Source organism: Myodes glareolus, chromosome 7 (genome assembly GCF_982192425.1).
Source record: "Myodes glareolus chromosome 7, mMyoGla1.1, whole genome shotgun sequence".
Classification (NCBI taxonomy): Eukaryota; Metazoa; Chordata; class Mammalia; order Rodentia; family Cricetidae; genus Myodes; species Myodes glareolus.
In genome coordinates, this window is record NC_142032.1 from 25,085,799 (window position 1) to 25,111,531 (window position 25,733).

At 39.3% G+C, this 25,733-nt stretch overlaps 1 protein-coding gene across 3 annotated transcripts; it reads right to left on the reverse strand.

Annotated features, from left to right (window-relative positions):
* On the reverse strand, positions 1–25,718 carry Marchf5 (membrane associated ring-CH-type finger 5). Of its 3 annotated transcripts, XM_087907948.1 has the most exons (6): positions 25,403–25,718; positions 18,883–19,085; positions 12,019–12,149; positions 3,887–4,070; positions 3,549–3,715; positions 1–2,944 (listed from the first exon to the last, which is right to left on the reverse strand). In XM_087907948.1, exons 1-6 carry the CDS (start codon positions 25,435–25,437, stop codon positions 2,828–2,830), a joined length of 837 nt encoding a protein of 278 aa, XP_087764074.1. In that variant the 5' UTR covers positions 25,438–25,718; the 3' UTR covers positions 1–2,827. The 3 variants fall into 3 exon arrangements, with proteins under 3 accessions (XP_087764074.1, XP_087764075.1, XP_087764076.1); XM_087907949.1 differs by lacking the exons at positions 12,019–12,149; positions 25,403–25,718 and having other exon boundaries at positions 18,883–19,023; XM_087907950.1 differs by lacking the exons at positions 18,883–19,085; positions 25,403–25,718 and having other exon boundaries at positions 11,975–12,096.
* Between the last annotated feature and the right edge of the window lie 15 nt (positions 25,719–25,733).

Sequence of the window (25,733 nt, forward strand, 5' to 3'; positions counted from 1 at the left end):
GAGCATAAAAATTCTTTATTCAACCTAATCCAGCCAGTATTGAGTTTTCTATATTAAAAACAAGATATTTAAAAAAATTACAGCAGAATTAGCAAGGCAGTGACTAATAAAGTCACTAAATTTGATTATATATTTTTCAATCATTTGTTAAGTACGTAATGAACAATATTTTCAGCCACTTAGATGGAGTTAACTTCTACAATAGAATTTTACTAATCATTGAATTTTATAAAAAGAGGTTTAAAACATTGACATTTCTAGAAATAACAAAAACAATATGAAAATAAATTAGAGAACAGTATACTCACATATTCCCAAAGTCTCTACTGTCTCTCTTCTCTACTGTTCTGTTTCTTTATTACTGTCCTGTTCTAGAGAGCAGACCACCTGTTTAGGAACTATTGAGGCCTAAAGTACCTCTGTTCTTTCTCAGCTAATCCTAGAAATTGTCTAAGTGTGACTTGCATTTTAGAGATGAAGATAACTGTGGCCAAGCAGCCACTTTGCCACGGTTATACATTACAGTTATTAAAACTTGAACTAGGCTCTTAAAGCTGCCTACCCAGCTTTAATTCTGCCCATGTTTTTGCTTCATGGATGGGTGGTCACCATCCGGGCAGGACTGGCATGGGTTATTTTCTTGGAATAAGGCTCTTTAGATCTGAAACTATTCAATTGCAAGGCTAGCATTCGCTCCTTTCTGCAGGCACTTGTGGTTCCTTCCCCATAACTCTACAAAGTTCTACCTCCTGCCCCCAAGGGATTAGAGCTGTTTCCTTGGCCTTCATGGATCTTGATGCCAATCAAACCTATCTTGGACATTAAAGTAGTACGTAGGGAACTGAGTGCTTGCATAACTGTAAGCGCTGTTCAATTTAACAAAATTATCAGGGTCATTCTTTGCCTTTTCACACTGGGAATTATAAAAGTCAATATATTTCATAATTACAGCTAGATACCTAAGTTATTTTTATATATAATCAGAGTTCATATTTTCTCTTTAGAACAACAGCCATGTTAGGTTAATTCAGTCAAATTGTCCCTTATATCCTAGATAATTACAACTCGATGTTCAACAGTCATTCACATAGATACCATAAAACTCAAAACTGAGTTCAACCTTTAGAAAGATCAGTCTTTACTCAAAGTATGTTTTATTTACAATCTAATCCAGCTCAATCTATATTTGTTACACTCCTAAAGTACCCATTTCTCAGTAGGGGACCATTTATTATCATGCACCACACACTGTGAACAGCGTTTTTTAAGCTTTAAAATTTTTGTTTTAATCAAAAGAACATTCAGATCGCTGAACAGTAGAATGGTCACTATTAAACATGACCTAAGTAACTGCTTTTGAACAACAAATATATAACTAGTTAAACAAAGACTATTAAGGAGCTAGCCCCCTTAATATGACAATCAGGATCTGAAAGAGGGATGGTGATGTAGCTCAATTGTAGTGTTTACCTAGCATGCAGAAGGCCCTGGGTTCAATCCTCAGCACTGCATAAAAAACAGCAGCCTGTAATTGGGAGGAGCAGAGTTCAAGGTCATCTTCAGATACAGGAAGTTTGAGGCTATCCTATGTGAGAGACCCTGACTCAAAAACAAAACATCCTAAAAACATCAGTATTGGTTATCTTATAAATGGATATAGCCAAACCAAATACCTAGATACTCATTAAAGACTTGTTCTCATAATTACCTCACTGACTGAGATTCACAAAGTGCTCAAGACCACACTTTGGTTCACTTACTGCTTGTTCTAACAGACTGCAAACTGTCAGAGCTGGGACCAAGTTTATCTTGTTCACCACTGTTTCCCACAGCACCCTGCAGTGGCTGAGTAAATGGGAGGCAATTAAAAAATATCTAAATAACCGAATCAATGAAAAAAAGAGCAATTTTATTATTTTTCCCAAGTTATTCTATTTAAATTACTAACTGGCAGCTCCAAGTCCTAGAAATACAGGATTTGAAAACACTGAGTGACACAAGGCCTTCTACCTCCTTTTTCCTGTCCCTCCCTCTCCACCCTCCTGCCCACCTTTTCTAAACAACCCCCCAGATAGATACGCACAGACACACACAGATAAACACGACAACAACGAATACATGGGTCAAAATTACATTATGAACTATGAGATGTCAACATTGCATAAATAAAGTTTAATAGTGAAAAAGTGATCTGGAAGCCCTGGAAACTGACCCTATATATCTGAGATGTCACACGGGTTAAGGAAAAGGCAACAGAATCTCTGACGGGTTAAGTAAAGGCAACAGAATCTCTGTTGTTCAGATGATCATTTCAATGCTCACGTATAGTTTTTTGGTTTGTTATTTATTCAGAACTAATTTACATTTCCTCATATTAGCACAGGCTCCTGTTTGGCATGTAATCAGATTATGCCAGTGAGGAAAGTCCTCACAGGACCTTCATTGAGTTGCTGTTTCTAAGAAAACACTGAACATGAGTATATACAAAAGAGGCATCAGAATAAAACAGCATGTCCATTTTTAATATTTATACAGTTTTATCTTTACATTTTTGTCTGGAAAAATATGAACAAACCCAGGTTTACCATGCTAAGATAATGGTTTAGTCGACGGCCGTCAAAGCAGTACATATAAATAACCAAGTTGAATCGTATCCTTAGGTTCTGTGATTACTGAAAGGATCTCCTGCTTTGCGTGCTTTATTATATTCCTTAAAAATATAGGAGCAGTACTTATCACCAGTCTCCACTAGTGCATTAATGATGGAATCAGAACAACACAACAGGCTCATCAGGATGAGAGGTCTCAGAACAACCAGAAGTCAGTTTTATGCTTCTTCTTGCTCTGGATAATTTAGGATTTTGCGGTGTGCCTGACGTAAATATTGCTGCTGTTTGAAGTAAACCTTAAATGCTCCTTTTATGGCAACAAAAGCAATTCCACCCTAAAATAAAAAGGGAAATTATTTTTTTTTTTGTAATGCAGGCTTAGAGAAACAAGAAAAAGAACTTTACAAAGATCACAAAAGACACAGGCTTTGTCGCCAAATGAATCCTGATAACTGCAAGGAAAACATTCTTTTCTGAGAGGGCTGAAGATTAGGCAAGAAACCGACACTTCAAGCGGCAGAGGAAGAGCTTCCTCCAGCCACATCACTCGAGCTGCTTTCTTCCCACGGAATTCTACATTCATCTGATAGAAAGGAGATTGGCAGAGTACCATACAGACTGTGACCAAGGAGGGCAAGTGGGATGGCAGGAAACAGCATGAGCCAGTTTCATATCGTGTTTATTTATGATGCTGGTACTGGGGACTGAGCCCAGATCATATTCCAGAAGAGAAGGTGATCTATAGAAAGGATCCAAAGGCCAGATTGGCAGCAGCAAAACCCCCCTTTTTATTTCCTGCAAGCTAAGGTGACAGCGGGGTTAATAACAGCAGGGGAACTACACAGAGCCCCTATAGAACTTCTCTCCCCCTTTAAAAACAAATACAGTTCACTCTCTTCTGTATAGTGCTTGAGACAAGTAATATTAAATCCATCTTACCAAGATTGTCCTTTGTAAATTTGAGTTAACACTACTGAACATCAGTTTACCAACTATCGTCGCAATAGTAGGAAAGACAAGGGCTCCACACAAAATTCGAGTAGCAGAGACATGATCAGCTAAAGGATTAGCTTCTGCTGGAATTCGAGGAACAGGACAACCAATCCCTAGAAGGAGAGGGAAGCATCATGTTAGTACTAAACCTCAGGAATAGTTAAAAATAAATAGCTTTAAACATTAACCTCTCCAAAAAACAACAACAACAAGGCCATGTGATGGTTCTTCTAAAGGTCAATTAAACACGTGCTTTATTTACACAGCACAATTCAGGACCTTACCTGGAAATATACTGTTCAGAATTTGTAGTTTATTTGAATATTTGCGCCATAGTCTAAGCACATAGTCCTCCCAGCGGATCATTTTGCCCAGTATCAGCATGACAGGAATAGTAGGGAGTCCAATCAAAAGGAATAAAGGGTCAGCTCGCTCCATGACATCCAGCCCTTCTTTATGGCCTACGACCTGTAAAGCAGACAGCATTTGCTACAGTTATTTTCTTGTCTAAAACAGTGGTATGCTTTTGTTTGTGTTTTTTTGAGACATGTGTTTCTGTGTGTAATACTGGCTGTCCTGGAACTCTTCTATAGACAAGGCTGGTCTCTACCTCAGGGATCTGCCTGGTTCTGCCTCCTGAGTGCTGGGATTAAAGGCGCCAGGGCACAGTGGCACATATACAGTTCATTTTGTAAGAAATACTTAATTTCAAAAAAACAGAAACAAAAGCTAAAAAAAAAAAAAAAGGTCTGAAAGCCTTTAGCCTTGATTTGTTTATAAGAAATAATACTGGATGGCTCAGTGGTTAAGAACACTTGCTGCTCTTGCAAAGAACCTAGGTTCGATTCCCAGCTCCCATATGGCAGCTTACAACCACTTGTAACTCCAGTTCGAGAGATCTGATGAGCTGTTCTGGCTTCTGGGAACTCCACCCAAGTGGTGTAGATACACTCCAATAGGCTCACATATATAAGTATAAAAAATAAATCTCAAACATAAAAATTAAAAATAAAAATAAGCCAGGCGGTGGTGGCACATGCCTTTAATCCCAGCACTTGGGAGGCAGAGGCAGGCAGATCTCTGTGAGTTTGAGGCCAGCCTGGTGTACAAGAGCTAGTTCCTGGACAGGCTCCAAAGATACAAAGAAACCCTGTCTCGAAAAACCACACACACACAAAAAATAAAATAAAAAAAGAAAGATCACCCATAGTTGAGTGTGGTAGTGCACACCTTTAATCCTAGTACTCAGAACACAGAGGAAAGCAAATCTCTGTGACTTTCAGACGGAAAGTAGGTGGGACTACATAGCTCTATGTTAGCCAGGATTACACAGTGAGACCCTGTCTCAAAATCAAATCATCATGATCTAGCCAAGAAGAGTATACAGCCAAGTATAGCCAAGCTATTCTATTTTACATTGGAATAAAATAACTTTACAAAAATGGCTGATTGCATTAATTATATCTCAACAGTGTTGTGAAGATACATCCAAGATTTGCTGTTATTTATTTTTTTGAGACATAGTCTCACTGTATAGCTTTGGCTGGCCTGGAACCCATTATGTAGACCACGTTGGCCTCAAATTCAAAGAGATCCACTTGCTCCTGCCTCCAAAGTGCTGGAATTAAAAGCACACACTGCTTTTTAGTGCAGCAACCATTTTTTCAGTAACTGGCCAAATGACAAACACAAAGGGAAAGACGAAAGGCACCCGCTGTATGTTCTCTAGACTGTTTTGGAAACATGAAAGTGTTCTTCTGGCCACATAACATTCAAATCTACAGGAAGATACCAAGGAGAAATGCCCCATTAAGCGTTACCATGGCAAAACTGGAAGTTTACAATATCAGTTAGCATGCAAAGGGCATCACTGTAAACAAGCAAGTTAAGGAAAAGATTCTTGCCAAGAGAATTGTGTGCATTGAGTAAGTTAAGTACTCTAAGAGCTGAGACACCTTCCTGAAACAGGTGAAGGAAAACAATCAGAAAGAAAAAGGCACCTGGTTCAGCTCAATACCAACCTGCTCAACCCAGGAAAGCACATTTGGTGAGAACTAATGGGAAGGAGCCTGAGATGCTGGACTCCATTCTCTATGAATTCATGGCTTAGTAGACAAAATTCAAGAACTGAGAATTCTATACCCCCCCCCAAAAAAAAACCTACACTGTAAAGTATCATTTTTTTGGGGGGGGCAGTTGTGCAAAAGAATGCAGGGTGGGTCTTCTATCATTTACTTTCATTTCCCTTACTCAAATTTGTCAGTGGGCTCTGGGACTGGGATAATTTTAGATGGTATTTGTCATCTAGAAGATGTTTGTGTCCTGTGCTTCCTTTGAGGTTAAGTACTATCAAAGCAAAGAGTGGGAACAGCCTTCAAAGGACAGCCTGAATACACAGCCAGCAGCCAAGGCTGTGGTTCAGTGGCCACAGTGCTTTGCTCATGTAAGGCTTAAGTGCAATGCACACTGCCTGTTAATTCCTAGCTACTAGGTACTTAGAAATTCAAAAGATCTTGCCTCAAACAAGAAGAAAAGAAAAAAAAAAAAGAAAGAAAAACATTTCAATGTTTATGGAGGTTATTTTACACTAGAGGCAGGGCCTAATGTTCTTTTGCTATCTGAAATAAGACACATCAATCAGTAAACTAGGAATAAGCTTATCTATGGCACAACATTGATTTTAGGGTTTAAATGCATCAATGCTTAAGTTATTTATTGTAGTGCTGGGGAAGTTAATAACATGCTGTCTTTTCAATAAAAAATGCACATGGAGGATGGGGAGATGCTTAGTGGGTAGAAGTAGAGGCCTAAGTGACCTGATCTTGATCACAGGATCCCACAAGGTTACAGAAGAACTGACTTCCAAGAGTTGTTCTCTGACCTCCACACAGAATTGGCCTATACACAATGCATATACAAACAAACAAAAATTTTTTAAAATCTAAAAATGCAAATGAAATTGGATTTTTTTTTTACAGTTCTTTATATATTCTGGATATGAGTATCCTGTCTAATGTACAGGTAGCAACTATTTTTTCTCATTCTGAGTATTATGGGCTATTTGTACACTGTGTGAAGATTTATTCTTGTGGATGGCTTAATAAACAGCCAGTAGCTGGCAGGAGGTATAGGCAGCACTTCTGGGCAGAGAGAGGAAGTAGAAAGAGGGATCTAGGCATGTAGGAGAGATGCCAGGAGACAGAGAACAAGACAAATATGCAGGTGGAGAGGTAACAGCCACAAGCGACATGGCAGCATGTAGATGAATAGAAATGGGTTAATTTAAGTATAAGAACTAGTTAGGAGCTAAGTAGTGGTGGCGCACGCCTTTAATCCCAGCACTTGGGAGGCAGAGGCAGGCGGATCTCTGTGAGTTTGAGGCCAGTTCAGTCTACAGAGATACTCTGTCTCGAACATCCAAAAAGAATTAGTTAGGATCTAGACTGAGCTATAGGCAGAGCTTTCATATGAAGTTTCCGTTACGTTATTTGAGAGTTGGCTAGGAAGACAGAGAAAGACTCATAATACTGAAGGCTACCTTTACTGTGGTCACTGTTTCCTCTGCTGTCAGAAATGTTTTAATTTAATGTAATTGTTTGTCAATTCCTGCTGCTAGAGTCCTTCAGGAAAAATTCTTGTCTTTGCCTCTAAGAGTTTTACCTATGTTTTTCTAAGGTATTTGATCTACTCTGAATTGGTTTTTGTACAGAATGGATTTTCATTCTCCTTCAAGTGAATATCCTGTTTACACAGAGAACAAGACAGACATGAAGGAGGAGAGGTATTTACTGAAAAACATGGTTTTTCTCCTCAATGTATGTATTGAGACAGGGTCTCACATATAACCCAAGCTAGTTGTCTCAAACTCACTATGTAGTTGAGGCTGACCTTAAACTCCTGATCTTCCTGCCTCTTCTCAAACAGTTACAGACACTGGACATCACATCCAAACTAATGCATGTTTTTGACACTACTGTTGAAAATTAGGTGGCTATGGCTGTATTAATTATAGTCTATTCCATTGGTCTACGTACCTGTTTTTGTGCCATTGTCATAGTATTGTTACTACGGTTCTGTAGTTAAATCTGAGATCAGTCTTTTTTTTTTTTTGGTGTGTGTGTGTGTGTTTTGTGTATGCATGTTTAAGATAGGATCTTACATAACCCTTGCTGGCCTGGAACTCACAGAATGCTGGGAATAGAGGTAAGGACCACTACATCTGACTGAAACCAGATATAGTGATATATTCAGCATTGCTCTTTTTGCTTAGCATTGCTTTGGCTATTGAGGGTCTTTTAGTGTTTATAAATTTTAGGATTGCCTTTTCTAGTTCTGTGAACTCACTGATGCACACTATGTTGAATATCGAGTTTGATTTTGATAAGACAGACTTGTTTGTTTGCTTGTTTTTGGAGACAGGGCATCTCTGTGTAGCCCTCATTGTCCTGAAACTTACTCTGGTAGACCATGCTGACCTCGAACTCAGAGATCCACTTGCCTCTGCTTCCCCAGTGCTGGAAATCAAGGCAAGTACCACCACTGCCTGGCAATAGACATTTATGTAATATTAATCCCACCAGTTCATGCATGAGAGGTCTTTCCATCATCTAATATACATATATATTTTTTAATTTTATGTGTATGGGTATTTGCCTGAACGTGTGTCTGTGCACTACATGTATGCCTGGTGCCTGTAGAAGGGGGTTGGGCTCCCTAGAACTAGAGTTATAGACAGCTGTGAGGACCAAGTGGGTGCTAGGACTTTTAACCCAGACCCTTTGAAAGAGTAGCATTATTAACCACTGAGTCATCTCTGTAGACCTTAATGTCTTATTCAATAACTTGAAGATAGGTTTATTTTTAAATATTTGTTTTTTTTAAGCTATCGTGAGTAGAATTTTTCTAATCCTCAAATAGGCTATTGAACTGAATATACTCCTCAAAGGAAGAAATACAAATTATTAGTACATATTAATATTTGAAAAGATGTTCAACATCATTAGACATCAAGGATACAAATCAAAACTGCTCTGAGATTCCGATCCATCCCAGTCAGATGACTAATTCTGAGAAACAAAGGTTGGCCAGGGAGGATGTGGAAAAGAGGAATTCTTATATTTGACTAGTGAGAATATGTACTCGTGCAGCCACTGCTGACGTCAGCACAGAAGTTCCTCAAAAAACTACACTATTCTTGGTGGTATACCCAAAGGACCCTTATGTCTACCAACAGATAGATATATGGACAAAGAAAATGTAGTACACATGAACAATGGACAATGAAAATGGACAAACCTGGCAACTGTTATATTAAGCAAAATAAGCCAGACATGTAAGGAAAAACTGTGTCTTCTAGACTACTCAGAATCTAGATTCAAATTTGTGTGTATATATTACATATGCTTTTGTTATAAAACTTAAAAGGGGACTGTGAGAAGGTCTTCTCAAGAGATAGGAGGTAAAAGAACATTCACATGACAGGAAATGAGGAGAGGCCTCTCTGGAGGGAAAAGATCCAGTAAGAAAGGCAAGAGGGTAGGGAAAAAGATAGTGGGGAACTGGGCTAAGAAAGAACAAAATTATAACATATATGCATAAAATGCCATTAATAAACCAGTTATTTTGCATACTAATTTTTTTATTAGAGTTTTGTCAAGTGGTGCCATAAAGCTGTCACCCAGCACTTGGGAGGCTATGGTAGGAAGATCAGGAGTTCAAGTAAAAAGACAGTGTTTAAAAAAACATAAAAAATGGCTGGGCGGGTGTGGTGGTATTCCTTTAACACTAGTTCTTCATCTGATTTGAAGGTTGTTGTGGAATATTAGTTGAAGAAGTGTTACAATAGTTGATGCTGTGGAACATTTGTTTAATGATGCAAAGATGTGTTGCATTCTTTTATGTTGCATTTAATTAACTCTGTGAAGCTGTTACTTTGCCTGTCTAAAACACCTGATTGGTAGGTCTAATAAGGAGTTGAATGGCCAATAGGTAGGCAGGAGAAAGGAAAGGCTGGGCTGGCATGCATAGAAAATAAATAGGAGGAAAAAAAATCAGGGGTCAGCCATCCAGCTAAACAGCAAGCCATGTAAGAAGTAAAGAAAAGTATATAGAAAGATAAAAGTCCAGAGGCAAAAGAGAGATGGGATAATTTAAGAAAAGCTGATTAGAAATAAGCAAAGCTAGGCAGGTCATTTATTTATAAGAATAAGCCTCCATGTGATTATTTGGGAACTGGGTGGTGGGCCCCTAAAAGAGTAAAGAGAAAAAGAAAAAATAATCAAAAAACAAAAGGTGGCAAAGGCAGGTGGATCTCTGAATTCAAGGCCAACCTGGTTTACAAATCAAGTTCTAGGACAGCCAGGGCTACATAAGGCTACATAATAGAGAGACCCTGTTTCAAAACAGTACACCCCCCCCCCCCCCACATATACACACAATTTAGCACTTGGGAGTGATATGTATATCTTCATGAGTTCAAGATCAGCCAGGACTACACAGTGAGACCCTGTCTTGAAACAAAAAGCCAACAAACACAAAAAGCAAATGAAGAATCTCATTCAAATTCCCTAACTACAGACTGGAGATATGGAGAAGTAATGAGAATTAACTGGAAAGGAATAGTGATCTGGCTGGTGATTTATATGAACTCTGTAGAGCTGATCACAGAGCAAACTAAAAAGTTAATGTTAAGGTCCTGGGAGATGGCAAATCTCAGGGCATGATATGCATGTAGCTCAGTTGATGCACCATATAAACTGGGCACAGTAGCAGTATCAGCTAGTTTTACTTGTGATTAAATACCCAACAAAAGCAATTTAAGGGGTTCCCTAACTGACAGGCTGAGAACACAGGTCAACATAGTGGGAAGTGCTGACAGGAATCTGATGCAGCTGAATACAAGGTAGTCCCAGTTCATTTTCTCCGCTTTACAAAATCCAGAGCCCCACCTCATGGAATGTTGATGCCACATTGAGGTGATGCCACCTCAATTAACCTAAGATAGATAATCCCTCATAGGAGTGCCCAGAGGTTTGTATTCTTTGTGACTAGTTCCTGTCAAATCCACAATCAACATTACCCATTAGAGTAGCAAAAGGCTATAATCCTACCACTTGGTAGGGTGGAGGCAGGAAGTTCAGAAGTTCAAGGCCAACTTTGGGCTACAAATCAAATTGGAAGCAAGCCCCATATCCTGTCCATTCATGTTTTGCTAATGTTAACTCTGGGACTTGACATAAACTAGTCTGCCCCCGCCAAAAAATAAAAAAAACCCTACATAAATACTGTTGGTTTAGACACTGCACAGAAATAAAAACAAGTAAATAGAAGTATTGTATGGGTGATGGAATATCCAAAACAATGTTAAGTAACAGCAGCAATATCTATTATCTTACTTCTGACTTTCAATGTAGTCATTTATATGATTTTTACCATGAAAGCCTTGCTTACATATTCATATATGCATGTTTAGGTAGGTAAAAGATGATCTCCCAATACTCTTAAAATGACACAGTACCTATCTACCGTCCCAGCTAATCACTCATTCTTGGAATAAATGTAAAGGTGATTTCTAAACAGCTAACACAAAATACATATTTGTAACTTTTGTTTCCTTGTTTATATTAATATTTCCAGTCTATAAATCCAAATTATTAAAATTTTCAAGTACCAGCTCAAGACTTTTCTTATAATAGCAATTGATCTTTCCCTTTTACTGAATTAAAAATGTTGAGGGAGTTCTGTATTTGATTCATATTTACATACACAATTATATAACTGCTCTATAATATTATCATTATGTACACCTTACTTGATATATCATTACATAATATATCATTATGTACACTCCCAACACTGAGTGAGACTTACCTAAAAGTAAAAACACAATGGTTAATAAACTGCTGTATTTTTATATACAGAATGTTAGACAGATCTCTACAGTTATATGAAAAGATCAAGAATCATTATGAAAAGAGACTGCAGCTATAATATGAAATTAGTCATAGTGGGCACCTGAGGAGGTGGGGGTGATCTAGGCAAATGAAGGACAGGAGAACTCTCCCTAGATCACTCTGTACAACACTTTACTGTGTGCATGTATGGGGGTGGGGCATGCTACAGCTCATGTGTAGAGGTCAAAGGACAATTTCTTTTGGGAGTCCAGTTCTCTCCCTTTCTATCAATGTGAGGGCTGGGGAAATTGAACTTGGGTCATTCATTATATTAGGCTTTATGGCAAGCATCTTTACCCGTTAAGCCATCTCGTTGGTTCTAGTCTACTTTTTATTTAACTTGTTATTCTTTAATCATGATAGTATCATTACTTATTTAAAACAATACATTTTAAAACTCCTAGCAAATATTTAATAGACCTTCACATCAAAAGTAGTATCACTGAATAGAGTAGATGGTGAACCTGCATCACTGTCACTGCTCCATAAGTCACAGCTGTCCAATAGATAGATCCAACCATTATTCCTGCTGCAGCAAAAGGGCAAGCTTTTGAGATCAGTCTATCTGCAAGATCCAAGACATAAACGACTGGACCTACAATATGAAGAGAGAAAAGTTTCAACACAGGTGGGTTTTTAGGATGACTTCTTCAATATTTTCTATAGTTCTAAAACACTTGTATGAAGTTAGATGTTCTAAAAACAGTTGTTAAATAGATATTTTTAGATTTTTATTTTTAGTAATGTGTGTGTGCCACATATGTCTGGATGCCTGTGGAGATCAGAGGCATGGGATCCCCTGGAGCTGGAGTTACACGTGCTGGGAACTGAGCTTGGGTTCTCTAGAAGAGCAAGCAATATCATACTCTTAGCTACTGAGCCATTTCTCCAATCTCTAGCTGTTATAGGTCTAATAGAAATTCAAATTTGAGTAGTTTAGACTCTCTCAATAATTTGCATGAATGAATATTTAGGCTGTTCAAACTTTATTACTGATCCTGTAATTAGAGCAATAAATAAAGTTGCGTCAGATGAGGAAAACAATCCTCACTTCTACTTCAATCACACTGGCTACTGCAGAGTGAAAGGACTATTTTAGTTTGGTTTTTTTCCAATAGTTCCTAGGAACCATTAAGTCCTGTAGTACCTGGTTTAAAAAAAAAATAAAATTGCACTTCGGACTTTAGCCATTGTGTCTTGATACAGTATATAGAGGTAATGCTATTTTTTTCCTTTTTAAAAAAATATTTAAACAAGTTTGTTTTTGTTTTTTTTTTTTTGCCTGCCTGCATGCATGTCTGTGTAGCACCTGCATTACATATGGCTGTGAGCCTTGATGTAGGAGATGGAACTGAACCCAGGTCCTCTGTAAGGACAGCAAGAGCTCTTATCTAATGGCCCCATGGCTATTTTCTTATAGCGACACAAGTCTATTTATTTTACTTGATTTTAAATATACTGTATTTAGTTGAAAATATTTTCTAGAAGAGTAGTCAGCACTCCTACCCATGTAGCCATCTCTCCAGTCCTGCATTTAGGTTTCTTGACAGAGTCCAAAATCATTTTATTCCAAAAGGACAGACAGCTTTGACACTAGGAGTCAAAAAAAATCATCAATTCTTGTAGCGATATCTCTGAATTTTAGGAAAGCATTTAAGTGTTTACCAGCTATGAAACATGGCCAGTTCAGGACCCTTGTTGTAGCTTACAGCCACCTACTACTCCAGTCCTAGAGGATCTGACACCCCCATCCCATGTGTGGGCACTGCACACACATAGTGGGCAGACATATAGGCAGGCAAAACATCCATACATGTAAAAACAAATAAAATTTAAAAAAAAGAAAATTATTTTCTAATAAGCTTTTTCTTTTCTTTCTTTCTTTCTTTCTTTTTTTTTTTTTTGAGACAGGGTTTCTCTGTAGCTTTGGAGCCTGTCCTGGAGCTAGCTCTTGTAGACCAGGCCAGCCTAGCTTTTTTTTTTCTTCCTTTTTTTTTAAAGATTTATTTATTTATTAAGCATACAATGTACTGCTGGCGAGGAAGGCACCAGGTCTCATTACAGATGGTTGTGAACCACCATGTGGTTGCTGGGAATTGAACTCAGGACCTCTGGAAGAGCAGCCAGTGCTCTTAACCTCTGAGCCATCTCTCCAGATCCCTAGCTTTTTCTAAATGATTATGGAGTCAGTGTTTATGGTATTCTAATAGCTACTTGTGCCAATTATCAATTATAGTCTTAGTATTTTGGAAGTATTTACTTGCCAGTAAGTCCAATTTAATTTACCTCTAGAATTTTCCAGAGAAATGGAAAGGTCATAGATTTGTTCACCACAAAACCAAAGAACTGAACCTCTGTGTTTAACCAAAGGTATAAGTAACTTGCTGGCTAAGTAATTTATTTGTTGAATATCTCTATATACAAACTGTTACTTTAGACATATTCTTAGAAATGTATAAGTTCTATCACATGCTTTCTTGGGGCCTACAATCTAAAGAATGTTAAACACAAAAGCAGTTACCATATTGTACAAAGAAATTAATACAGTAATTTCACAATAGAATAATTAAACAAACATAAAAGGAAAAAAAATCTTATAAAGGCCCGATAAAAACTCCCCACTGACTTCTAGAGCCAGCCACTGTAAAGACAGAGATGGCATTGTGAAGGAAAGATTCCATAGAGGGTGGCCTTAGAAGCCAGAAACCATGGGTACATAGTAAAAGCTCAGCATTTGAATTTCTTAGGATTGCTAAATCTGTAATCAGAAAACTAAAGCCAGGAGATCCTCTACGTGTTCCCATTGTCAATACTGGAACCCTGGGAGCCAATCATCCACTCCTAGACCACAAGGTCTCTCTTCACTCATTCAAGGTCACAGCACTCACTGGCAGTTCTTTCTCTTCTTAGGTTCTTTCATCATTAACCCTACTTGATGGTTTGGCTTGTTTCTATTAGACAAACATTATTCCATTTATCTTAAAAATAAACTTAAATTTTTTTTTTTACTATGTGTGTATATGTGGGATGTAGGTATGTGCTTTGAGGAAGCCAGAGGACACCTTCAGAAACCAGTTCTCTTTCAACCACCAAGGACCAGAACTCAGATTGGCAGGCTTGGGGCAAATGTTCTTATCTGCTGAATCTTTTCACCAACTCCCTAAAATCTTTTTATTTATTTATTATTTTTGAGATAGTGCCTCACTATCTAGCCTAACCTGGCCTTGAACTCATAAAGATTCACCTGCCTCACCTTCCCAGTGCTGGAACTAAAGGTGTGCACCAGCGTTCCAAAATCCTCCGATCCTTCCTGTCCTACTGCTCCACTTCCTTGCTTCCTCTGAATACTCAGAATAACTGTCCAACTTTCCTTTAGTTTTTCCCATGAACCTATTGATGGGTATCACTAACAACCTCCACATATCTAAATTCAGTGGTCTAATCTCAGTACATTTACTTGGCGTGTCAGCTAAACATGACATATTTTCTTTCCAACATATGGTTGGTTCTTTCCAGAACATCACTCGATTTTCAGTTTCCTTGCTGATTTCTTCTTTACTTTCATAAAGTTCCTTCTGCTAATCTATACCACACCATATTTCCTACTTACTTTGTTATATCCCCCTTTCCTAAAGCATTTTCATGACATAACATACTTTACTTATTAAATCTATTCCAATTTACTAGACAATGGTTGGAGAACCACAACCCCATAGCCAAATCTAACCAGCTGTCTACTTTTGTAACTAAAGTTTTACTAAAAAATGGCTAGAAGCAAAGCCTAAAACATATTTATTTATAGAGGTCTTTAGAGATCTGCTTATTCCTGTATTGAAACACAGGCTCCAAAGGGATTTTATTTGTTGATGTACCCCAAATGCCCATGATTCTCAAGCATTTGTGTAACTGCATTCTCTCCTAAGGTATGTATGGTAATTGAAACTACCTACTAGTGGATGGGAGGGATATAACTCATATAAAAGTCATGTGTTATTTGGATGAAAATGTAATTACTAAAAATCAGCCCACAATTATTTCATTTATTATATCCTGAATGACAACTTAGATGCCTGAATTGTTTTTCCTAATAGACTGCAGAAAATCATACCAAAATAAGTTGAACTTTCTTGAGGAACTAGCCTTTTTTTTAAAAAAAAAAAATAAAATCCCATAATCCTTATCTTTATTTTGAAAATTTTGTGTCTGTCCCTTGGGTTATTTGTAGAATACTTTCCCAGTAAAATTAAGGAATGGGCTCAATTACTTATTCTAGACTTTCCAGATAAAACTCTTGTCTTGGCTTTTATCTTAATTTTACTTTGCCCAAATATTTCATTACTTCCAGGCAGACTAATCCAAGATTAGTTTTAATATTTGGAAGGAAGAATATTTAGTATTAAACATATCACTATGATAAAAAGCTAGCCTGTGGAAATATTTCTGTGAGTTAAAGATTATCTAAGCAAGTGATCGTTAAAAATAATCACTGAGGGGCTGGAGAGATGGCTCAGAGGTTAAGAGCACTGGCTGCTCTTCCAAAGGACCCAGGTTCAATTCCCAGCACCCACATGCAACTTACAACTGTCTGTAACTCCAGTTCAGGGAATCTGACACCCTCACACAGACACACACTCAACAAAACACCAATGCATATATGGAAATCATCTGGATGATAATCCCCAACTGCGTGTGCCAATCGCCTCATGACAGAGGACCGTAATTTTAGGAATACAGTATCAGATTATAACGCAAAGAGTTAAGGAGTATGGGAGGAGACAAAATCCTAGCCCTTGAAAATTCTCACTCGAAAACATGAATAAATGCTCAACACAAATTAACTAAGGGCATAAAAGTTTCAGTATTTTAGAAAGGCTTTATTAGCTTTCCAACACTGATTGATGATTAGACCTAAGACTTCATGCATGCTAATAAGCGTTCTGTCACTAGGCTTCAATACACCTGCAGTTCCTCAGTCCATAGGACGGGATTTTCAAAGGCTTGGTGGGTCTCACCACAGACACTTTCAACAATATTATATTTATACAATGGGTGGCAACTGAAGCTTTGAATAAACAACAACTTTTAGAGATCTAATAATTCAAAAGGTATTAGAGAAGCCTGTAATTAAAAGGAAGTTTTATTGTGAATTTTCTCATATAATAAAGATTTTTATAAAGACAAGCTTTCCTAATATTTTGGGTAAATTCAAGCTTTTGCATTTCAAATTTGAGTGTCAAAAGTAAGCTGAAACTTTTGGGTAAACATATTAGGCTACTCCAAAAGAAGTAATCAGCTTTGTCTCAAGACACTGTAAACTTTGCTCTAGCTGTGATGCAGATTTGGGTAAAATTGGGTGTGGTGCCACACACCTATAAATTTTGTATTTCCATCCTAAGGCTGAACGATTTTTAAAGACTTAGTTTTTATTTATATGTATGTGTGTGCACATGCACACAATGGGTATGGCTACCTGAGGAAGTAAGAAGAGGGTATTAAATCCTCTGGAGCTCAAGTTGGAAGTGGCTGTGAGTTGTCCAGTATGGATTCTGGGACCCAGACTCAGGTTCTCCTCAGCCAAGAGAAGCCAGCACACCTATCATTGTACCATCTCTCTACACACCTGTTTTAAGTTCTTTTATTCCTTTTTTAAAAGAAGAGTCTTACTACATAGCCATGGTTGTCCTGGAACTCACTATGTAGACCAGGCTGGCCTTGAATTCACTGTCTTCACTATACTATTTGTCTTTCATGCAAAGCTGTCATTTTCTCTCACATAAGAAAACAAGCAGCCATTTTCTATATTCACCTCATTTTTTTGTACTAGGAAAGTACTTTATTATCTACTTTTTATAGTATGCATAGCACCTACCAAGAACAAAGCATCTAATAATCTCTAATTTTTACCATGACACCTACTCTCCTCTAGAATCTCTCTTTAGTTTGGACCAGTTCATAAACCAAGCTGTGGCTCCTCCATACCTCTCAGTTTTAGGTAAGGGAATATTAAAAATGTCTTAAGAACAGCAAGGCATACTTCCAAACAAGAACGACACTAGCTCAGAAACATATGTCTTTAAAGATAAGGGTTATACTTCTTTTCAAACTTCTGGCTATTTTCATGTCCAGTAATTCCCAGATAAAGGGTTAGTTTTCCTGAAATATAATATAAAGTATAAACTTAAATATTTATACTTAAATATGAAGTATAAACTGGATTCTCAAATGAATTTAACTTTATTGGTTCAGCAGCAGAGCAACTGCCTAGCATGGGAAAGACCAAGAGTTCAGTACCTAGCATTGCCAAAACCAAAGCAAAACTTTAATTTGCCTCTTTTTGCTTCTTAATAGAACAAATACGGAATATTAGGACACTCACCACTGGTTTTTCTCTTAAATCAACTGTCCCCAAAGAATGATGCTCTTTAAGTCTAGCTCTGCCCTCCCTTTTTAATGAGTATGCGATCTCAAGTGTAATCCCCAGAAGCACTATCCACCTCATTTGAGACAGGGCTCCATGTTCTGAAAACTGAATTTGGGTTCCCATGTTTGCCAGGCAAACACTTTACTGACTAAGCCCTAAGTCAGTTTTGTATTACGACTCTCTTGTTCAGTTATATCCATAGTTAGGCATGAAAGTTTTTTTCTTTCTTTTTTCTTTTTTCAGAGGGGGAGAGGAAGGAGTAGGGTAATGCTTCAAGACAGGGTTTCTCTATGTAACAGCCTTCCCTGCCCTGAAACTTGCTTTGTAGACCAGCCTGGCCTTGAACTCACAGAGATTCACCTGCCTCTGTCTCCTGAGTGCTGGAAATCTTTTTCTTCTCAAACAAAAACACAAAGACAAATAGGCAAGTCTGAGGACTTATTAAAGATACTGTAAACTCTTAGCGAAATAAATCTTTGACATTCAGAGAGGGAAGATATAAAAATTCACCAAAAAGCAAAGATATGAATCATTTAAAAATAAATCTGAAGGGCAGCAGATTAAAAAGCATTGACAGCTCTTGCAGAAGCACTGGAATCAGTTCTCAGAACTCACTTGGTGATTTCTAACCATCAAACTTAGCTTCAGGGGATCTAATGCCCTCTGGGTACCAGGCATGCACATATACATACATACATACATGCAGGCAAAATACTCAAACATAAAAAACCAACCAACCACAGACCAAGGTTTTGGGGTTCATGGCTGGGGAACTAACATAGTTCATATCATATATCTCAAGTCCCCACCTTTTTCCTTAAAAAAAAAAAAAGCTTGACATCATATATCTGTATAATAACAACAGAAAACACGTATGCTGTTCTTAATATAGTCAAACAGTCCTTACCTAACTTTGGAAAAACTATTAGGTATTCAGCATTGCACTGAGGACATGCCACTCTGGCTGTACTGTTTCCTCTTTGCTTTTCATCCACCCAGCGTTGCAGACAAGCCTGGTGAACCCACTTAGTAGATCCTCTGCATCTGCATGGTCTCACCCATTCCGCTGTTCTATCATCTTCATCGGTGGCAAAACATACCCAGCAACTTCTGAAAATTAAGAGAAAAAATGTTTACCTCCAGGGGTCCAGACTCCTGCACATGACAGGGATGGAATTATTATGTAAAATTATAGAACTTATATTAAAATACAGAGTCCAAACAACAAATTTATTCCAAATAGAGCATTTCTTTTCTCTCTTTTTAATCTTCCACTACAGAATCTATCTTCTGAACTTTGTTGTTATCCATTTTTTTTTCTTATTCATCTTTCTAGTAATTCTGAGTAGTGAACCAGAGGATTGAAACAGTTTTCAAGTATCTTTGGTTTTATAAGACCTCATGAATGTAGAAAAAAATACATTAGTGATTTTTATATATAGTTCCCTCACCTCTCAACCCAGGAACACAAACACATTAGGCAGAATGTTCTGAGTCATATTCCCAGACCATTCAATTTTTAACTGAGGAAAATTTTTTTAAATGTTCATCTATTTCTCTTCATGGCAAAGTATGGCTATAGGAAGAGAAGAGAATATTACAACTTCTTTTCTGTCTCATGTCTCTCTTTCTCTGTGTGTGTGTGTTTTGTTTTGTTTGAGACAGTGCCTCACACCTAGGCTGGCCTTGAATTCCTAATCCTCCTGCCTCAAACATCCCAAGTGCTAGGATTACAGGCTCATACCATCATGCCCCACTCAATAGTAACAACTTTAAGAAGTACAAGGTGAAGCTAAGACCCTAAGCAATAGAGAGGATATCTGAACTGGCCTTGCCCTGTAGTCAGACTGATGAATATCTTAAATATCACCATAGAACTTCCATCCAGCAACTGATGGAAACAGAGGCAGAAACCCACATTGGAGCACTGGACTGAGCTCCCAAAGTCCAGTTGAAGAGTGGGAGGAATGAGAATATGAGCAAAGAGGTCAAGACCATGATGGGTACACCCACTGAAATAGTCTACCTGAGCTAATGGGAGCTCACCAATGCCAGCAGCACTGGGAAGGAACAAGCATAGGAGCACACTAGTCCCTCTGAATATGGTTGGCAGTTGTATGGCTGAGACAGACTGAGGGGCCACCAGGATTTATCCTTACTGCTTGTAATGGCTTTTGGGAAACCTATTCTCTTTGGATAGATACCTTGCTCAATCTAGATAAAGCAGGGAGGGCCTTGGACCTTCCCCAAAGCAATGTGCCTCTGAGGATTAGATTGGATGGTGCTGGGGTGAGACTGTGGTGGGAGGGTAGCTGGAGGGAATGGGGAGGAGGTGAGGGAGTGGGAACTTGGATTGATATGTATATTGAAAAAGATAGTTTGTTTTCTTTTTTTAAAAATAAAACAAAACAAAACAAACAAAAAAAGTACAAGGTGAAGCCAGGCGGTGGTGGCGCACGCCTTTAATCCCAGCATTCGGGAGGCAGAGGCAAGCGGATCTCTGTGAGTTCGAGGTCAGCCTGGTCTACAGAGCTAGTTCCAGGACAGCCTCCAAAGCTATAGAGAAACCCTGTCTCGAAAAACAAAAACAAAACAAAACAAAAAAACCCAAACAAACAAAAAAAAAGGTATAAGGTGTTGAGATGTGTTAGATTTATTCATGCTGTGGCATATTTGGTTAATGGTGTAAAGATGTGTTACGTTCTTTTATGTTGCATTTGTTTAACTCTGTGAAGCTGTTACTTTGCCTCTCTAAAACACCTGATCTCTTTGCTAGGCAGGGAAGGGATAAGCCAGGCTGCCAGGCAGAGAGAACAAACAGAAGGAGAAAAAGAGAAGGGGAAGGAAAGAAAAAAGGAGAGAGGACACCAGGAGACAGTCACCCAGCTACACAGCAAGCCATGGAGTAAGAAGTAAAGAAAATGATAATATGAGGAAGGAAAAAGCCCAGAGGCAAAGATAGACGGGATAATTTAAGTTGGAAAATCTGGCTAGAAACAAGGAAAGCTAAGGCCTGGCGTTCGTAAGGGCAAGACTCCATGCATTTGCTTGGGAGCTGGGTGGTGTGGCGGCCCCCCAAAAACAAAGAGCAAAATCAACAGGGAGGATTATAAGTTATTAGCATGGCAAATTCACAGGGCCTTGGGTTCAATCCCCACCATTGGGGAGAAAGGATGAAAAAGCACAAAGGACAGGGAGGGACAAATGATTTAGAATGGCAATATGATAAATATAGATCTACATTTTCCAGTATCACAGGTAGAATTACTCCTCTTTTCTAGATTAAATATTTGTTATATTTCAAATATAGAAATTTCAAGTCTATTATGTTTAAATTAAAATATTTCTATTTTTATAACTATATTATAAAGAACCCACAGCAAAATTCATGCAACAAAATTAAGCAGGCCCAAATCTACATATTAATGAACTTTTAAAGGACTCTCACAGTCATACCCTAGACTATGATATATGCTGTTGACTTTAAGTAATTCAAGCAAAGGAAAGCAAAACCTTGGAGAAGGGATGTTTACTGTATAAAATAAGAGAAATCCCACACACTGAAGCACCAGCCATACAAGACCTGCTTTCTTTATCCAAAGCCATATATTCGTATATATGTAAAGAAATGTGGGTGTAGTGTAACAATTAAAAAGGAAAACAAGGAAGGGTAAATATTAGGGGATGAGGAAGAACTGAATGCAGGTAACGAGCACTGTTTTTCTAATTTTGTTGAGGATCCCCCACCCCTACCCTAGTGTTTCAGTGATAGATAAGTATATATATGAAATATTCAACAATGAGTGTAAAATCCAACATAAAGTTTCACAGTATCAGAATGGCTATTCTAATTATTCTAATTAAATAATAATTCCATTGAGTAGCTAATTTAAACACACTTTTCTGATTGGACACAGTGACAAATGTGTGCAGTTCAGCAACTTGGGAAGTCAGACAAACCCACAAAGTTGGAGGCTACCCTAGGCAGTATAGCAGGACCCAGTCTCTAAAACCACCTACCACCTCTAAACTAAAAACCTTCTTTTTGTGACAGAATCTTGTGTAGTCTAGGTGGCTTAAACACTCTATGCAGTTGAAGCTAGCTTTGAACTTTTGATCTGCCTGTCTCTACCACACTTAGGTTGGGGATGAACACGGCTTTGTGTTTATTTGGCGAACCCTCTAACAACTGAGCTATATCCCCAGCTCTCTACAAATCTGATACTGATTTAACTAATAAAGAACCCCCCTATCCTCCACCAAAGTTTGTGCAAGTGGTTAGGACAACTTCGAATTAAAGCTTGTTTCTTACTGTGCTTTTCACCTGGACAACTGGCTGAATATGCAGGAGAGACAGGGTAGTCAGGGACTACGAACAGATGTGTTCCCAGCCTGTACAGAACAATGTGGACTTCAATATGCACTTCACGTAAAAACTTTCAGTTAAAATGGGGGAAAAAATGGCAAGATGTTTCAGTGGGTGAGAGAACCTGATGCAAAGCCTGATCACCTGACCTTGGTATCTGGGGTACATGTTGTGGAAGAAGACCTCTGACCTCCATATATGCCAAGTAAATTTCTTTTCTTTTTTTCTTTTTTTAAACTATGGGCATTTCTCCCTTGTAGTACCTCTTACTCATACTTGGATATGACTTAGTCTCTGGGACTCTGAGAAACCCATATCATACTCTCAAATATACTTTTCTTTCCTTGAACACCTTTTTACTTTTTTGTTTTGTTTTTTGAGACAGGGTTTCTCTGTGTAGCCCTGGATGTCCTGGAAATTGCTCTTGTAGACCACGCTGGCTTGCCTGCTTCCGCCTCCAGAGTGCTAGGGATTAAAGGTGTGTGCCACCAACTGCCCAGCTCACTTCTTTGTTCTTAACCATCACACTGAAGCCAATATTAAAATATCTTTAATAAAATCTTCAATCTTGCTTCATTAAATGGCAAAATATCCAGATCATAAAACGCATCACTTTAACCATTTTACGGGTATAATTCAATTAAACTATATTCCCATTATTATGGCTATTCACAGGATGACTAACATCTCTGCGTAACACTACAATTGCTAAGTGTATGAGCAAATAGAGCAACTGAGATGCTGTTAGTATAAATACATATTTAACACAACAAGTAATTTTCTAAGTATATTTGTCTCCTTTAGAGCTGGATATATATTTTGGCAACACAATGTGGGCATAGTATCTAGAACTTCTATGTTCTCTTAAGTTATTGAGGAGAGAACACATAAGTAGCTAGTATGGCTACATATATCAGCATAATTGTCAGTATTAAGTAAGGGATGGGAATGTGGTTCAGCATTACTGTGTTTATCTAGCATGAAGCCTTGGCTTCAATTCCCAGCACTGTATAAACACTGTATAAACGGTGGAAGCAGAGATAGCTGTAGAGTCATCTTCCTTGTAAATTATATATAAGCATAGGTTCCTTTTCCCTAGTATTTTACAATGAAAAATTTCAAGCTTTCTAAAAAAATATTCAGAAGTGGGCAGAAAGGACATAAGAACTACGAGAGGAGCAGGGGTGCTGTGAAATCCCGTCTTCTGGCTTTGTACCCACGAGTACAGGTAGCTATGCTTACTACCTGTATAAGACCTGCGGAAGATGGGGCCTAGCAACACTGCATCACTGGAGGGAAGGAGGGATTTATGAAGCCCCATGCCCTACCCAGGAACGGCAGCTGCAGGAGGAGGGAGTAAATTTAGTGGGGTAGCCACTGATAACTTGCCCACACTCCTGTAAATAACCCGGACCCATGCTTATCCAATCAATCCTAATTGAATTCAGTGGAACACACAAAGACATGAAATAGGAGGGGGCTTGTCAGGAAAATATTCAGTAGTGGAGGGGGATGAGCTAAGGTAATGGAGTGGAAAATGAGCAAAATATGTTTTATGCTTACATTTCTGCAAAGAGCAGACAGAATTCCCAAGTTTCTGTAAATTCTTCACGAGCACTCCTGACTTTTATGTGAATCTAAAGAATGTATGAAGAACCAGGACAACATCTAGCTGTAAAGACTTTTTCTAAAGTCACCACATAAAAGTGAAAGTGGCATGTCATCAGAACAAACAGCTATGACATACCTTCTGGAGGATCCGACTGGCACAGGCAGCAATCTCTCTGGGCATATTTTAGCATGCCACACCTAGTCAAGAATGATAAACTCTAAAACCCGATAAGCAACCAGACTCCAAAACAACGGGAGAAACCAGCTAGGAGCGGTGGCACATGCCTTTAATACTAGCACTCGGGAGGCAGAGGTGAGCGCATCTCTAGGGGAATTTGAGGCCAGCCTGGTCTGCAGAGCGAGTTCCAGGACAGGCCCCAAAGCTAGAGAAACCAACAAAACAAAACAAACAAACAAACAAACCAAAAAACCAACTGGAGAAACTAACAAGTTCATTAGTTTTAACAACAGAACATCTCCTAAGTATCAAGTCCTGTCCTAGGATTTAGGATAAAAAAATGAGGAGTAACTTCTTGCCTTCTCTGGCCCTACCCAAACAGTCAATCTATAATCTTAATCAAGAGTCCTTTGACTCAAAGAGTACCACCTGCTGACCAGAGTGGCCAGTTAGGCTATCTGCAGTGGCAAGCAACCACGAACATTAGGAAGAAGTTTGAAAAGTTGGTCAGAACAGCAAGAAGCTGCCTAGGTGGGAAGCGTGGGTTTAGTCACCAAGAACTCACTGGCTGGGATTTAAACAGCAGAGGGCGGTGCAGTCGAGTTCTCAAAGAGTTGTACCGGCTGGAGACCCCCAAGAAGGGGCAACCTGTCCCAGTAGAGCCCACACGTTTCTGGGAAGTCAACGATCGTCAGGCGCGCTACGTGTTCAATGTTGTATGCATGTGGCTGTTTTCCATAACCTCTACTCCAGTGTGACCGTTAAGGCTCCCTTGTGGATATTCTGACCTTACAGCTTGGGGGTGGGGATGGGATGGGGGTTGGAAGGAGAAACGAAACCCAGGATTTAAAAAAATAAAAAAAGCCTATCTTTGCATTGTGAAGAGAGGCTTCAGAGTGCAAGGGATTATTCTCCAGGAAGATAATCTGGTTTTTCCCAGTGACATCGCTGCCAAAGCCCTGACAATAGAGTCAGGGGAGGAGGTGGGGAAAAGAAACTAATTCTACGGGTTAACAATAGCGCCTCTTTGCCTCCAAAACAGGCTTTCGGCCGAAGCAGACCTCACTCCTTTAACTAAGTTTCTAAGTCTACGACCCAGGCCGCTCGCCCAATCTTCCCTTCACTGCCAACTTCAAACTCGGAGCCCCTCTCCCAGCTCCCGGGCGGTGGAACTCTCGGCGGACGCCAGGACCCGTGCTCTCGGGGCCTCGAGGCCAGCATGGGCAGGCCCAGGACGGAGGCCGGCCGTTCCCGGCCTGCCGCTGCTCGTACCTGTCCAGCATCTGTTGAAGGGCTTGGTCCGGCATCTTCCGCGGAGCGGGCGGCCGCAACCCCGCTCAGGGCCAGGCCCGGGGACAATAGCACTGAGAGGCGGCGGAGTAGGCCTCAGTCCCGCGGCGCCCGCGGCCCCGCCACACAGCCTCCCGGCGCGGCTCTGACAGGCCCGCGGCGGCGGTGCGCGGCCGGCGGGCGTCCGCAGAGGGCGGCGGGGAGCGAGGAGGAGGAGCCTGGGGCCAGGAGGCGGCGATCGCGGCCCGGGTTCCTGCCGGTCCGCCCGGGGTTCCGGTCCATGGACCGCCGGGGCACCGAGCTGCGGCCGGCG

Coding starts and splice junctions, on each gene's coding strand:
- Marchf5 (XM_087907948.1), bottom strand. CDS start 25,437: ATGCCGGACCAAGCCCTTCAACAGATGCTGGACAG. Junction 19,086..25,402: donor CTTCAACAGATGCTGGACAG/GTACGAGCAGCG, acceptor CTTAATTTTCAG/AAGTTGCTGGGTATGTTTTG. Junction 12,150..18,882: donor AATAGTTTTTCCAAAGTTAG/GTAAGGACTGTT, acceptor TTCATATTGTAG/GTCCAGTCGTTTATGTCTTG.